The sequence below is a fragment of the Hippoglossus hippoglossus genome, chromosome 14 (assembly GCF_009819705.1).
Source record: "Hippoglossus hippoglossus isolate fHipHip1 chromosome 14, fHipHip1.pri, whole genome shotgun sequence".
NCBI lineage: Eukaryota > Metazoa > Chordata > Actinopteri > Pleuronectiformes > Pleuronectidae > Hippoglossus > Hippoglossus hippoglossus.
Genome location: NC_047164.1, coordinates 245,346 through 260,177, shown reverse-complemented (window position 1 = coordinate 260,177; position 14,832 = coordinate 245,346). Strand labels below are relative to the sequence as shown.

Genomic DNA, 14,832 nt, shown 5'->3' with positions numbered 1-14,832 from the left:
ACTAGATAACGGGTTCGTTGTTGTTACATTATTTAATATTTTTATAAAATAAAAAAAATGTACGATTCTGAATCATTTTCAGAAAAAACCTTTTAAATATTTCAGTGAACCTCCCGTACACCAGGCGGCGCTGTTCGGCGAACACACATCGACCGACCCGGTTTGTAAACATCAGTGTGTCGCTTGGTTCAGGATCAAAGACAGAAACAAAACACGTGAACAGTATTTACGTTTATTTTCTAACTATTATAGTAATTATAATAATCTGATCTGTTAAAGCTTCACTGTACGAACTCTTCTCACTTAGCTCCATGGAGCTAACGTTAGCTCGGCTGCTGTTAGCTCCATGGAGCTAACGTTAGCTCCATGGAGCTAACGTTAGCTCGGCTGCTGTTAGCTCCATGGAGCTAACGTTAGCTCGGCTGCTGTTAGCTCCATGGAGCTAACGTTAGCTCGGTTGCTGTTAGCATCACTTAGCATCACTGTGATAACAGTTCATTGAAGTGACATCACATTCGCTCAGTTTAACCAAACTCTTGCTTTGTGTTACACAAACGTTTTTATTGTGATGTGATGAAAGTATTCGTGTAGTTGATGTGATATTACATTTAACATGTTTCAGTAATCGTTGTTTCCATAGAGATTTAAAACGCTCAGAATATGTCACATGTTTGTTTTTATCTGAAGCTGTTTAATATATTTATAAAATCATATAATGAAGGCACCAGCAGGGGGAGCCACTGTGTCACCTCAAACCTTGAGAGCTGATTGGTTGTGTCTCCACAGGATGATCTGTCAGATCTTCATCTTGTCATCAAAGGGCGACCGGCTCATCTACAAAGACTGTATCCTCCATATATACACACTATAACACAACACACTATATACGACACAACACACTATATATGACTCACAACACACTATATATGACTCATAACACACTATATATGACTCATAACACACTATATATGACTCATAACACACTATGTATGACACATAACACACTATATACGACACAACACACTATATATGACTCATAACACACTATATATGACTCATAACACACTATATATGACTCATAACACACTATATACGACACAACACACTATATATGACTCATAACACACTATATATGACTCATAACACACTATATATGACTCATAACACACTATATATGACACATAACACACTATATACGACACAACACACTATATATGACTCATAACACACTATATATGACTCATAACACACTATATATGACTCATAACACACTATATATGACTCATAACACACTATGTATGACACATAACACACTATATACGACACAACACACTATATATGACTCATAACACACTATATATGACTCATAACACACTATATATGACACATAACACACTATATACGACACAACACACTATATATGACTCATAACACACTATATATGACACAACACACTATATATGACACAACACACTATATATGACTCATAACACTATATATGACACAACACACTATATACGACACAACACACTATATATGACTCATAACACACTATATATGACTCACAACACACTATATATGACTCATAACACACTATATATGACTCACAACACACTATATATGACTCACAACACACTATATATGACTCATAACACACTATATATGACACAACACACTATATATGACTCATAACACACTATATATGACACAACACACTATATATGACACAACACACTATATATGACACAACACACTATATATGACTCATAACACACTATATATGACTCATAACACTATATATGACACAACACACTATATATGACACAACACACTATATATGACACAACACACTATATATGACACAACACACTATATATGACTCACAACACACTATATATGACTCATAACACTAAATATGACACATAACACACTATATATGACACAACACACTATATATGACTCATAACACACTATATATGACTCATAACACACTATATATGACACATAACACTATGACACAACACACTATATATGACTCATAACACACTATATATGACTCATAACACACTATATATGACACAACACACTATATATGACTCATAACACACTATATATGACTCATAACACACTATATATGACTCATAACACTATATATGACTCATAACACACTATATATGACACATAACACTATGACACAACACACTATATATGACTCATAACACACTATATATGACTCATAACACACTATATATGACACAACACACTATATATGACTCATAACACACTATATATGACTCATAACACTATATATGACTCATAACACACTATATGACACAACACACTATATATGACTCATAACACACTATATATGACTCATAACACACTATATATGACTCATAACACACTATATATGACTCATAACACTATATATGACTCATAACACACTATATATGACACATAACACTATGACACAACACACTATATATGACTCATAACACACTATATATGACTCATAACACACTATATATGACTCATAACACACTATATATGACACATAACACTATGACACAACACACTATATATGACTCATAACACACTATATATGACTCATAACACACTATATATGACACATAACACTATGACACAACACACTATATATGACTCATAACACACTATATATGACTCATAACACACTATATATGACACATAACACTATGACACAACACACTATATATGACTCACAACACACTATATATGACTCATAACACACTATATATGACTCATAACACTATATATGACTCATAACACACTATATATGACTCATAACACACTATATATGACTCATAACACACTATATATGACACATAACACTATATATGACTCATAACACACTATATGACAACACACTATATATGACTCATAACACACTATATATGACTCATAACACACTATATATGACTCATAACACACTATATGACAACACACTATATATGACTCATAACACACTATATATGACTCATAACACACTATATATGACTCATAACACACTATATATGACTCATAACACACTATATATGACACATAACACTATGACACAACACACTATATATGACTCATAACACACTATATATGACTCATAACACTATATATGACTCACAACACACTATATATGACTCATAACACACTATATATGACTCATAACACACTATATATGACACATAACACTATGACACAACACACTATATATGACTCACAACACACTATATATGACTCATAACACACTATATATGACTCATAACACTATATATGACTCATAACACACTATATATGACTCATAACACACTATATATGACTCATAACACACTATATATGACACATAACACTATATATGACTCATAACACACTATATGACAACACACTATATATGACTCATAACACACTATATATGACTCATAACACACTATATATGACTCATAACACACTATATGACAACACACTATATATGACTCATAACACACTATATATGACTCATAACACACTATATATGACTCATAACACACTATATATGACTCATAACACACTATATATGACTCATAACACACTATATATGACTCATAACACACTATATATGACTCATAACACACTATATATGACTCATAACACACTATATATGACTCATAACACACTATATATGACTCATAACACACTATATATGACACATAACACTATGACACAACACACTATATATGACTCATAACACACTATATATGACTCATAACACTATATATGACTCACAACACACTATATATGACTCATAACACACTATATATGACTCATAACACACTATATATGACTCATAACACACTATATATGACTCATAACACTATATATGACTCATAACACACTATATATGACTCATAACACTATATATGACTCATAACACACTATATATGACTCATAACACACTATATATGACTCATAACACACTATATATGACTCATAACACTATATATGACTCACAACACACTATATATGACTCATAACACACTATATATGACTCATAACACACTATATATGACTCATAACACACTATATATGACTCATAACACACTATATATGACTCATAACACTATGTATGACACAACACTAACTCCAGAACACGTGTCAGTTTTAACTTTCTGAACTTGTTTCCTGAGAAAACTTTAGTTTGACAGTGAAATCAATACATTCATCTCTCAAACAGACGTTAAAATGAGCCTCTTCAAAGTTTCTCTTTATTTCATCCATTTAAACATCTGCACACAAGTTTCAATCATCAATCAATCACATTTTATTTGTATAATCCATAATCTCAAATCCCAGTTTGTCTCATGGTCTTTAACAAGGTGAGACGTCCTCTGTTCTTAACCCTCAAGAGTCAAACTACTAAAACCTTTAACAGGTAAAGAAGGTAGAAACCTCAGAGACACATGTGAGGACCCGTCTCCCAGGACGGATCCTCAGAGACACATGTGAGGATCCGTCTCCCAGGACAGATCCTCAGAGACACATGTGAGGATCCGTCTCCCAGGACAGATCCTCAGAGACACATGTGAGGATCCGTCTCCCAGGACAGATCCTCAGAGACAGATCCTCAGAGACACACGTGAGGATCCATCTCCCAGGACAGATCCTCAGAGACACATGTGAGGATCCGTCTCCCAGGACGGATCCTCAGAGACACATGTGAGGATCCGTCTCCCAGGACAGATCCTCAGAGACACATGTGAGGACCCGTCTCCCAGGACGGACACAAGTGAACAGATGTCCCGTGGAACAGAGAACATCAGAGAGATCAGAGTATTTACAGCTTTGATTAGAATAAACACTTTGTAGCTGAAGGTCAATGAACTGATGGATTATTGTCAGTAATGGTCGAGTATCTGAGGAGAAATATTATATATCAAGAAGTCTTGTTGTGATCATAGTCCACGATCAGGATCCACCTCGATCAGGATCCACCACGATCAGGATCCACCACGATCAGGATCCACCACGATCAGGATCCACCTCGATCAGGATCCACCTCGATCAGGATCCACCACGATCAGGATCCACCACGATCAGGATCCACCACGATCAGGATCCACCACGATCAGGATCCACCACGATCAGGATCCACCACGATCAGGATCCACCATCACGATCAGGATCCACCACGATCAGGATCCACCACGATCAGGATCCACCACGATCAGGATCCACCACGATCAGGATCCACCTCGATCAGGATCCACCACGATCAGGATCCACCTCGATCAGGATCCACCTCGATCAGGATCCACCACGATCAGGATCCACGATCAGGATCCACCACGATCAGGATCCACCACGATCAGGATCCACCTCGATCAGGATCCACCTCGATCAGGATCCACCACGATCAGGATCCACCTCGATCAGGATCCACCACGATCAGGATCCACCACGATCAGGATCCACCACGATCAGGATCCACCTCGATCAGGATCCACCTCGATCAGGATCCACCACGATCAGGATCCACCACGATCAGGATCCACCACGATCAGGATCCACCTCGATCAGGATCCATCACGATCAGGATCCACCACGATCAGGATCCACCTCGATCAGGATCCACCACGATCAGGATCCACCACGATCAGGATCCACCTCGATCAGGATCCACCACGATCAGGATCCACCTCGATCAGGATCCATCACGATCAGGATCCACCTCGATCAGGATCCACCTCGATCAGGATCCACCACGATCAGGATCCACCACGATCAGGATCCACCTCGATCAGGATCCACCACGATCAGGATCCATCACGATCAGGATCCATGTTTTCTCTTCAAAAGTCAAACTTCAATGTGTTTTTGTTGCAGAGGAACTGAGCTGATGTGATCAGACAGGAAACAGCTGGTTAGCTTGGGTTAGATTAACCAGAACTAGTCTCAGTATGTGTTAGTCTCTCAGCTCGTTAATAGGTGAATGAATAATTAATAATGAAAGATCGCGTGTTTCTACTTTTCTTCTTTAATTGTTTAAATGTACTTAACTGGACCATCAGTCCGTGGAGAAGCTGGAAGTGATGTAGTCGGTACTTTCTACGAGAAGGTCACAGCGCTGACTGGAGACCAGCCTCCTGTTGTCATGGTAACATTGTGTCTGTGTGTATGTGAGGATGCTGTCAAACACTCAGTCAATCAAACTATACATTTATAGCACATTAGTTCAGCCGACATGAACAGAGTCACGAGAGAAAAAGGAATTAAAAAGATTGATTCAATATGTTCAGAGGAACAGAGAAAAGAATTTAGACGAGATCATTAATCGGTAAAATAAAAACTGAGTTTTTCAGTGAAACAACATGAAGACTAAGAGGAAGTGAAGGATTGTGGGTCACTGATCAGAAACATCTGTAGCGTTAATGTGAGTTAATACATAATAAATTCATGTATAATACAGGACTCAAAGAAGAAGAGAACAGGATTTATATCCATAAACTTTTTACATTGAAACATTTTCCTCCTCTGACCTGAAGCACGTTGTTGTGCTTTATTCTGCAGACTCACAAAGATCTTCACTTCATCCACGTCAGGCAGGGAGGACTGTACTGGGTCGCCACGACAACCGACGACTCCTCGCCGTTCACCGTCATCGAGTTTCTCAACAGGTACGAAGTTTATGCTCAAAAGTATTTGAGTTGGAAAGTTTGAAATAAGAACAAAACAGGAACACAGACCTGACACCAGCAAACACAACATGTAGACAAATATCACAGTTTATATTTATCTCTTCATCTTTATGACTATATATAAAATCATTTGTCAGTTAATGTAAGCCTGGGAAGTGTCAGTGTTTTTATTTTCACTGTATTGGCAGATTTTTAGATGTTTTTTATCTTTAAAAGTCATAGTAAAGTTTTAATAGTTGTATTAAAACCTGTAATAAAAACATTGGTACTAAACAAGCATGTGAATTTAAAAAAGAGACAAAGATCACGATAATACTTTGAAAATCGTTTTCAGGTTTTATTTCACAAGAGAAGATTCTGAATAATTGAAAATGGAAATATGAAATGATGCATTCAAAATGAATAGAAAACTGATTGATGTATTAAATATAAAGAGTAAATAAAACTGTCACTATCACACAGCTCTTTTGGTATACTCATGTCAGCTGTCCAGGTAGTAACGGTCCAGGTCACATGACAGTAGGAACACGTGTGTCCACAGGCTCACGGCTCTGGTTAAAGATTACTGCGGCACTCTGTCGGAGAAGTTGGTGCAGATGAACTTCGCTCTCATCTACGAGCTGCTGGACGAGGTGCTGGTGAGTGTCGCTGCCTCTCGGACAGAGCGGCTCGTTTTCATCAGACGACTGAAGACTCTGACTGTCGGTGATGAGCTGCTCAGATGTTTTAACAAACTGTTCAATATATGAACTTTCCTCTAGTGGGTTATAAAGGTTCTTTTATGTAAAAGTTCTGCAAAGTTAAAAAACTCAACCTGAATATAAACAGAATATGTCTCCTTCAAAAATCATAATGTAGTTTCCTCCTTCATTCTCCATAGCAAACAATTAAACATTTAGAAAACAGCTTCACCTCAGGAAAGAGGAAGTTACTCTGCACCTGACTGTGTGTCTGTCTGTGTGTGTGTCCGTGTCAGGACTACGGTTATGTCCAGACGACGTCCTCCGACGTCCTGAAGAACTTCATCCAGACTGAAGCTGTTTCCTCTCGACCGTTCAGCCTCTTTGACCTGAGCAATGTCGGCCTGGTGCGTTAACAACTCTGCTTTGATTTTTTTTTTGTTTGGCCCATGTCCCATCTGCTAACATGGAGGAGGAGGAGTTGATGACCTATACTGCAGCCAGACACCAGGAGGCGATAGAGGAGCCATCGTGTTTGTTTACACTGATTATTTAACCCCATGATACAGTTACTGCAGATGTGAGCTCTATTTCCAAAAGCAGATGGGTTCAGGTCAGTGACACAGGGATCATACATCATGTGTCAAATATGAATTACATCCTAATGTAAACGACAGAGACAATCTTGAACAGACACTGAGCTCAGGACGCGGCTCAGGACGCGTCTCAGGACGCGGCTCAGGACGCGTCTCAGGACGCGGCTCAGGACGCGTCTCAGGACGCGTCTCAGGACGCGTCTCAGGACGCGGCTCAGGACGCGTCTCAGGACGCGTCTCAGGACGCGGCTCAGGACGCGGCTCAGGACGCGGCTCAGGACGCGGCTCAGGACGCGTCTCAGGACGCGTCTCAGGACGCGGCTCAGGACGCGTCTCAGGACGCAGCCGGCCCTAAACTCTTTTAGTTTGCAATCACTAGTCAATGAAAGCATAGGGCTCTATTTCTACAGTGCACAGTGCAGTTAAAGGTCCAGAGCACAGGCAGCGGGACTGTGCTCATTTGGTGTTTATTAGGGGGACAGATAGTTACCTTGTGACAGCCCCCCCCCCCTGTCTGGGACTCGAACACTCACCACAGTGACTCTACACTGTTGTGTGGTGCACACTCTCCTTAAAGGGACGGATAAGGGAAGTGTGTGTCCTCAGAGTCAGTGTGTGTCCTCAGAGTCAGTGTGTGTCTTCAGAGTCAGTGTGTGTCCTCAGAGTCAGTGTGTGTCCTCAGAGTCAGTGTGTGTCCTCAGAGTCAGTGTGTGTCCTCAGTGTCAGTGTGTGTCCTCAGAGACAGTGTGTGTCCTCAGTGTCAGTGTGTGTCCTCAGAGACAGTGTGTCCTCAGTGTGTGTCCTCAGTCATTGTGTGTCCTCAGTGTGTGTCCTCAGAGTCAGTGTGTGTCCTCAGTGTGTGTCCTCAGAGTCAGTGTGTGTCCTCAGAGTCAGAGTGTGTCCTCAGTGTGTGTCCTCAGAGTCAGTGTGTGTCCTCAGAGTCAGAGTGTGTCCTCAGTGTGTGTCCTCAGAGTCAGAGTGTGTCCTCAGTGTGTGTCCTCAGAGTCATTGTGTGTCCTCAGTGTGTGTCCTCAGAGTCAGTGTGTCCTCAGAGTCAGAGTGTGTCCTCAGAGTCAGAGTGTGTCCTCAGTGTGTGTCCTCAGAGTCATTGTGTGTCCTCAGTGTGTGTCCTCAGAGTCAGTGTGTGTCCTCAGTGTGTGTCCTCAGAGTCAGTGTGTGTCCTCAGTGTGTGTCCTCAGAGTCAGTGTGTGTCCTCAGAGACAGTGTGTGTCCTCAGAGTCAGTGTGTGTCCTCAGTGTGTGTCCTCAGAGTCAGTGTGTGTCCTCAGAGTCAGTGTGTGTCCTCAGTGTGTGTCCTCAGAGTCAGTGTGTGTCCTCAGTGTGTGTCCTCAGAGTCAGAGTGTCACAGTTGTGTATTTAAAAGTGAATCTAACTTCTGTGTCGTATGTTTCAACTCATCACCAGTGGAATGTTCACGTTTCTCTAAACTGGAGAAAATGTTGTGTTTGTAATTTACACACATGTAATGTTGTAATACCACATGTTATGTTCTATACTTATAATATAAAGTAACACTCACATCTCATTATACCTGTTTACAACATGACTGTGATAGCTTTGGTTTTCATTTATTTTCACACGTCTCATCTCACTTCATCTGAACGTAACCACACGTCACAGGTTTGATATTTACCGTTGTTGCTGTAGTTCGGCGCGGAGACGCAGCAGAGTAAAGTGGCTCCGGGTTCTGCAGCCACCAGACCCATCCAGTGCAGCAGAGAGCAGGTGACCCACCAGTCATCGTCAATGTTTATTGATTCAGACGTCTACAGCCTGTAGATTTAAAATCCACTGACATGTTCCAGTAAATAGTCTGGTCCCAGTCGGACTTCCAGAAACAAACCTCACAGTTTCCACACATGTTTTTTTCCAGGGAGGAAAGAGCGAGATATTTGTGGACGTGATCGAGAGGATGTCGGTCGTCATCGGCTCCAACGTGAGTAACGTCAGTCGCTCAGTCTGTCACAGACTCACGATCCCGACTGTGAACCTGTTTCTATGTCTCAGGGAGTTGTGATGAAGGCCGACGTGGAGGGAGAGATCAAAGTCAAGTGCTACATGTCCAACTGCTCAGGTGACTTCAGAGAACCAATAACCAGAGGTGTTAGCATAGACACGGACATTTACCCAGAATACTTAGTTTGATGTACGAACCATTAGCTTTAGCTTGAGAAAGGCCTAACTCTACTCTAAACTAACCCCAACCAATCACCACTCTTCATCTAAACATCCGTCTGGTGACAGCATCGCGCCCCAGCCAATCAGAGACAAGATAAGTTAAGATGAACTTTATTCATTCAGAATGAGACTGAAGAGAAACACGTGAAAGTATCAAATAGAATAAAAACAGGCACATATAGAATTAAATATATTACAAGATCAATACAGAGAGTATGTACATAACATTCACTTTATATAAACGTGAATATTATATGTAGAGAAGCGTTCTTTAGTAAAGTGACACGGGATATTAATGTATTTGTGCTTTATATATGAATAAATGTATAAATATATTTATTCATATATTTAAAAAAAATTGTTATAAGTAGGAATTATTATCTTTGATCACATGTCGTCTTTTTATAGAGATGAGAATCGGTCTGAATGAAGAGTTCAGCATCGGAAAGTCACAGCTCAGAGGTAACACACACACAGACACACACAGACACACTCACACACACATACACACACACTCACACAGACACACATACACACACACACACACACACTCACACACACATACACACACATACACACACACATACACACACATACAGACACACACACACAGACACACACATACACACACACACAGACACACACATACAGACACACACATACACACACACCCACACGTTTGTACGCCTATCTTAGTGAGGACATTCATTGACAAAATGCATTCCCTAACCCTAACCATCCAAACTAAATGCCTAACCCTTAACCTAAACCTAAACCTGATTCTAACCCACAAACCAGGTCTTAACCCCTGTAGGTTGTAGGCTCCAACTGGTCCTCACAAAGATAGCTGAACAAGAGCACACACATACACAAATACACACACACATACTCACAGATGAACTGATTAGATTTCAGAGGTCAAAGGTCACTGACCTCGGCCTTAACCTGCTCTGATTGGTGAAACCAATTCTAGTTCCTGGTGTTTTTTGTCGCCAGGTTACGGAGCGGCTGTTCGGGTGGATGAGTGCAGCTTCCATCAAGCCGTACGATTGGACGAGTTCGACAGCCACCGCATCCTCCGACTGTGTCCGAGTCAGGGCGAGGTGCACGCTTCACTTTGTCTTCGACTGGTTTGAACTGGACTTTTATCTCCATCAGACTCTGACCTGGAAAACCAACGTGGAGAAAACTTAAACACTTTGAAATGAAAATAAACACAAGCTTGAGATTTAGAGTCTCACTAAACCTCTTCATCAAGGAAGATTAGATAAATCATAAATCACAAACTTTATCAGATATGTACATTTCCTGCTTCACTGTTAGAAATCTGAGTACTAGATATATATAAAATATATTTCTATTTCATTTCAAGAATACAATCAGATTCTTCATATTGTGAATAAAAGCAATAGAACGAGAATTAAGTTGAAATTTCAAGATTTAATTTGAACTTTTAAGAAAATATTAAACTACTAACATTTGATATATTTTATACCAACATACGAAAATCTCATTACACTGAGTTCAATACATATCAATATATTACTTTATTTACTTGTGTAGACACAGAGGAGGTTAAACACCTAATTGTTCTTTTAAAATGTTTTTCATTCTCTGACCATTGAAAGAGTTTAAACCACGACCTTCACTTCTATAAACTTCAGTAGAAATGATTACAGTTTTATCTTGATTTCATTTCTGGACCTATCACAACTTCAACTTTATTTATGAAATATAACAAATTCTTCTTCTGATTTAGTTCGACTTAAGAAAAAACCCTCTCATTGTGTCTCAGTTCTGATCCTTGTTTAGAAAATGTTCTCACAGATTCCTCCAGTTTGTTTTCCACCTGAAACATTTGAATCAGCAGCACTGTTGATGCATTCTCCTGTTTATAGTATTTTACTATTTAAATCCTCTCTGTCATTGTCCTCTCACAGCAAACCGTGATGCAGTATCAGCTGAGCAACGATCTGCCCTCAGCTCCTCCTTTCCGGCTCTTCCCCACCGTCGAGAGAGACAGCGGAGGAAGGTAGAGACGACAAAATACAGCATAACACAGAACCTCACACGTGACGGTTTGATGGGAAGAATCAAGTGTTTCATGTTTAACATGTATAAATATGAAGCTTCAACACTGAATGTCACAAATCAAACACGTTTTTATAGAAACAGTTAGAGACTCATGAAGCTTCAGATCAGATTCAGCTGCTCGTCACATCAATTTGAACTGAGGACAGACGACCAGTTATTCTTTTACTCTGGACATTCAGAATATGAGTCAAGTTGATTTGTAGGTCAAAGGTCAGAAGGTTAAAGGTTTGTTGTTCTTCAGGTTGTTGATGTACATGAAGCTTCGCTGTGATCTGCCTCCGAAGACGTGAGTTTTTATTTCATCATCAAACGTCTTAACAAACCATCAAAAACAAACCAAGTTCTTCTGAAGTTAAAATGTTTAAAAGAAGCTTTTCAGATCACACACACACACACACACACACACACACAATGTTGCAGCTGAATACCCCCCCCCCTTCAAACATGAGAGAACCTGTGGTAGCTTCAGTTGTTTGGGCTTGTCCAGTCTGGGCTACTGTAAAAAACATGGCTGCCAGTTTGGTTTTAATTAGTTATTTGATGATATCATGATTGACAGCAGCGTGTGATGCACCTTGACGTTGCTTGCCAGCCGTCAATAAACCGAACAAAGAAGAAGAAGAAGAATGTAGTTAGAGTAAACGGAGTAGTTGAGTAAATGTAGTGTGGCATTCGACCTTGCCACGGGGCTCTCCCACACACAGCCAGAGACGGAGGTGTTGCTTCGAAACATTCTTTATTCAGCAATAAACATAAATTCAAACTACAAACTTAAAGCAGACTGGCTTTGCAGCTCAGTCCGGGCGTCTCTCCAGTGTCTCCGTCTCTCCAGTGTCTCCGTCTCTCCAGTGTCTCCGTCTCTCCAGTGTCTCAGTCTCTGGGTTCCTCCTGGGTTCGTGCAGACTCTGCCTTTTAAGCACGAGGACCAATCAGCTAACAGCTCTCACCTGCGCTGATTGATCCTCTATAGCAGGTGAGGGTGCTCTCCCAGCCCCCCCACCTCCACATGTACCTTTTAATCTTCCGATGAACTGAGCAGAGACAGTGTATATAAACTTATGGAGGATTCATGTTTGTTAGCTGTTGATGAAGATGCTGATGCTGATGAAGATGATGATGTCTTTGTCGTTGCAGCGCTGCCATTAACGTCTGTGCCACCGTCCCTGTCCCTAAAGGCTCCGTGAGGTGAGACGCTCCCATTCAAATATGTGCTGACATTAAAATCTGATGTTTGTTATGTAAATGAGCCTGAAAGCAGCGTCTGCACTCGTCAAACAGGAAGTTCCTGGTGTCACATATAAAAACCTGGAGCGGAGTTTAAATAGGAAACAACATTAACAAATGAGGAAGCAGCAGAACACACCGCTCCTGCTTTGTTATTCAAACTCATGGAAATGTTCACAGGTCACATGACCCATCACTGACACTTGTTCACCTTTTTATTAGTGAGTTTACATCCGTCAAACTTTATTAGCACAGCTCCGAGTTCTGCACAATCCGCAGATGAGCTGAAAATAAAAATACTGACGATGTACCAGTGTACGTGAACGGTCATGTGACCTGTGTTCAGGTGTGTTAGTGTTGACGGAGGTGGTTTTAGTTTTAAAACACTATGTTTTAAATAGAGACCATGTCAGTGTTGGTTGTGTGTTGTGTGTGTATTGTGTGTTGTGTGTTGGTTGTGTGTTGTGATGCATTTTGCTGCAGATGAATGTTCTCGTCTGTTCTGGATCAGTTTGGTGGAAACTGATCATCTGAAAGCTGTTGACAGGATTATCCATCAAATCGTGTGTGTGTGTGTGTGTGTGTGTGTGTGTGTGTTAAACTCTGAAAGAATTACCTCACCTCTGTAACACCTCCACTGCACCAACCTCGACACCCCTGGTGACCTCTGACCTCCACAGGCAGCATCTGTAGTTACCTGATTTTTTGTGTGTGTGTGTGTGTGTGTGTGTGTGTCTGTGTGTGCAGTCTGTCACAGGAGCTCAGCAGTCCAGACCAGAGCTCCGAGCTGAAGCCACAGAGCCGAGCTGTTGTCTGGCAGATCCCTCGTTTCCCCGGAGGTACACAACTCTGTGCTCTGTTCAAGGTGAACCCACACACACAAATGGACACAGACACACACACACACACACACACACTACAGTTTTCACTGTAAAACAAACATTTTGACCCCCCCCCCAGCTGGAGGTGGCCGGTCTCAGCTCCGCCTCCTTGTTGGAGGTGGGTCCAGTGGGTCTGAGCTTCGAGCTGCCGAAGGTCACCGCCACCGGGCTGCAGATCCGCTTCCTGCGCCTGTCGCCCGTCCAGCCCGGCCCGTCTCAGCGCTGGGTCCGATACGTCACGCACTCCGACTCCTACACCCTCCGGATCTAACGCTGCCCAGTGAAACCAGCGAGGACAACACTGGGCCAGTCCAAACGATAATCAACCACGTGTTCATCTCTTTTTATTTATTACACTGTGACACATATCTGAGCAAAGAACAAATAAAAGTCTTTCATTTATCCTCTGAAACCTGCACATGGGGTTTGTTTGTGTATTTCTGTGTTTGTGTATT

The 14,832-nt window shown here is 41.0% G+C and overlaps 1 protein-coding gene across 2 annotated transcripts; it reads left to right on the top strand.

Moving 5' to 3' along the window:
- The first annotated feature begins 91 nt into the window (after positions 1–91).
- ap4m1 (adaptor related protein complex 4 subunit mu 1) lies at positions 92–14,786 on the top strand. 2 transcript variants are annotated; one of them, XM_034607291.1, is made up of 16 exons: positions 92–222; positions 722–845; positions 6,078–6,163; positions 6,577–6,683; positions 7,246–7,342; positions 7,681–7,791; positions 9,648–9,725; positions 9,874–9,936; positions 10,008–10,074; positions 10,587–10,640; positions 11,175–11,281; positions 12,119–12,210; positions 12,514–12,558; positions 13,407–13,457; positions 14,244–14,361; positions 14,457–14,786. In XM_034607291.1, the coding sequence occupies exons 2-16, from the start codon at positions 788–790 to the stop codon at positions 14,646–14,648; spliced, it is 1,326 nt and encodes a 441-aa protein (XP_034463182.1). In that variant the 5' UTR covers positions 92–222; positions 722–787; the 3' UTR covers positions 14,649–14,786. The 2 variants fall into 2 exon arrangements, with proteins under 2 accessions (XP_034463182.1, XP_034463180.1); XM_034607289.1 differs by lacking the exon at positions 92–222 and having other exon boundaries at positions 700–845.
- The last annotated feature ends 46 nt before the right edge of the window (positions 14,787–14,832 follow it).

What these genes read in the sequence shown, in the direction of transcription:
- ap4m1 (XM_034607289.1), top strand. Translation starts at nt 716, where the DNA reads ATGAAGGCACCAGCAGGGGGAGCCACTGTGTCACCTCAAACCTTGAGA. An exon ending in CGGTCGTCATCGGCTCCAAC is followed by an intron (nt 9,937 to 10,007) that starts GTGAGTAACGTC and finishes TCTATGTCTCAG; the next exon opens with GGAGTTGTGATGAAGGCCGA. An exon ending in TGTGTCCGAGTCAGGGCGAG is followed by an intron (nt 11,282 to 12,118) that starts GTGCACGCTTCA and finishes GTCCTCTCACAG; the next exon opens with CAAACCGTGATGCAGTATCA.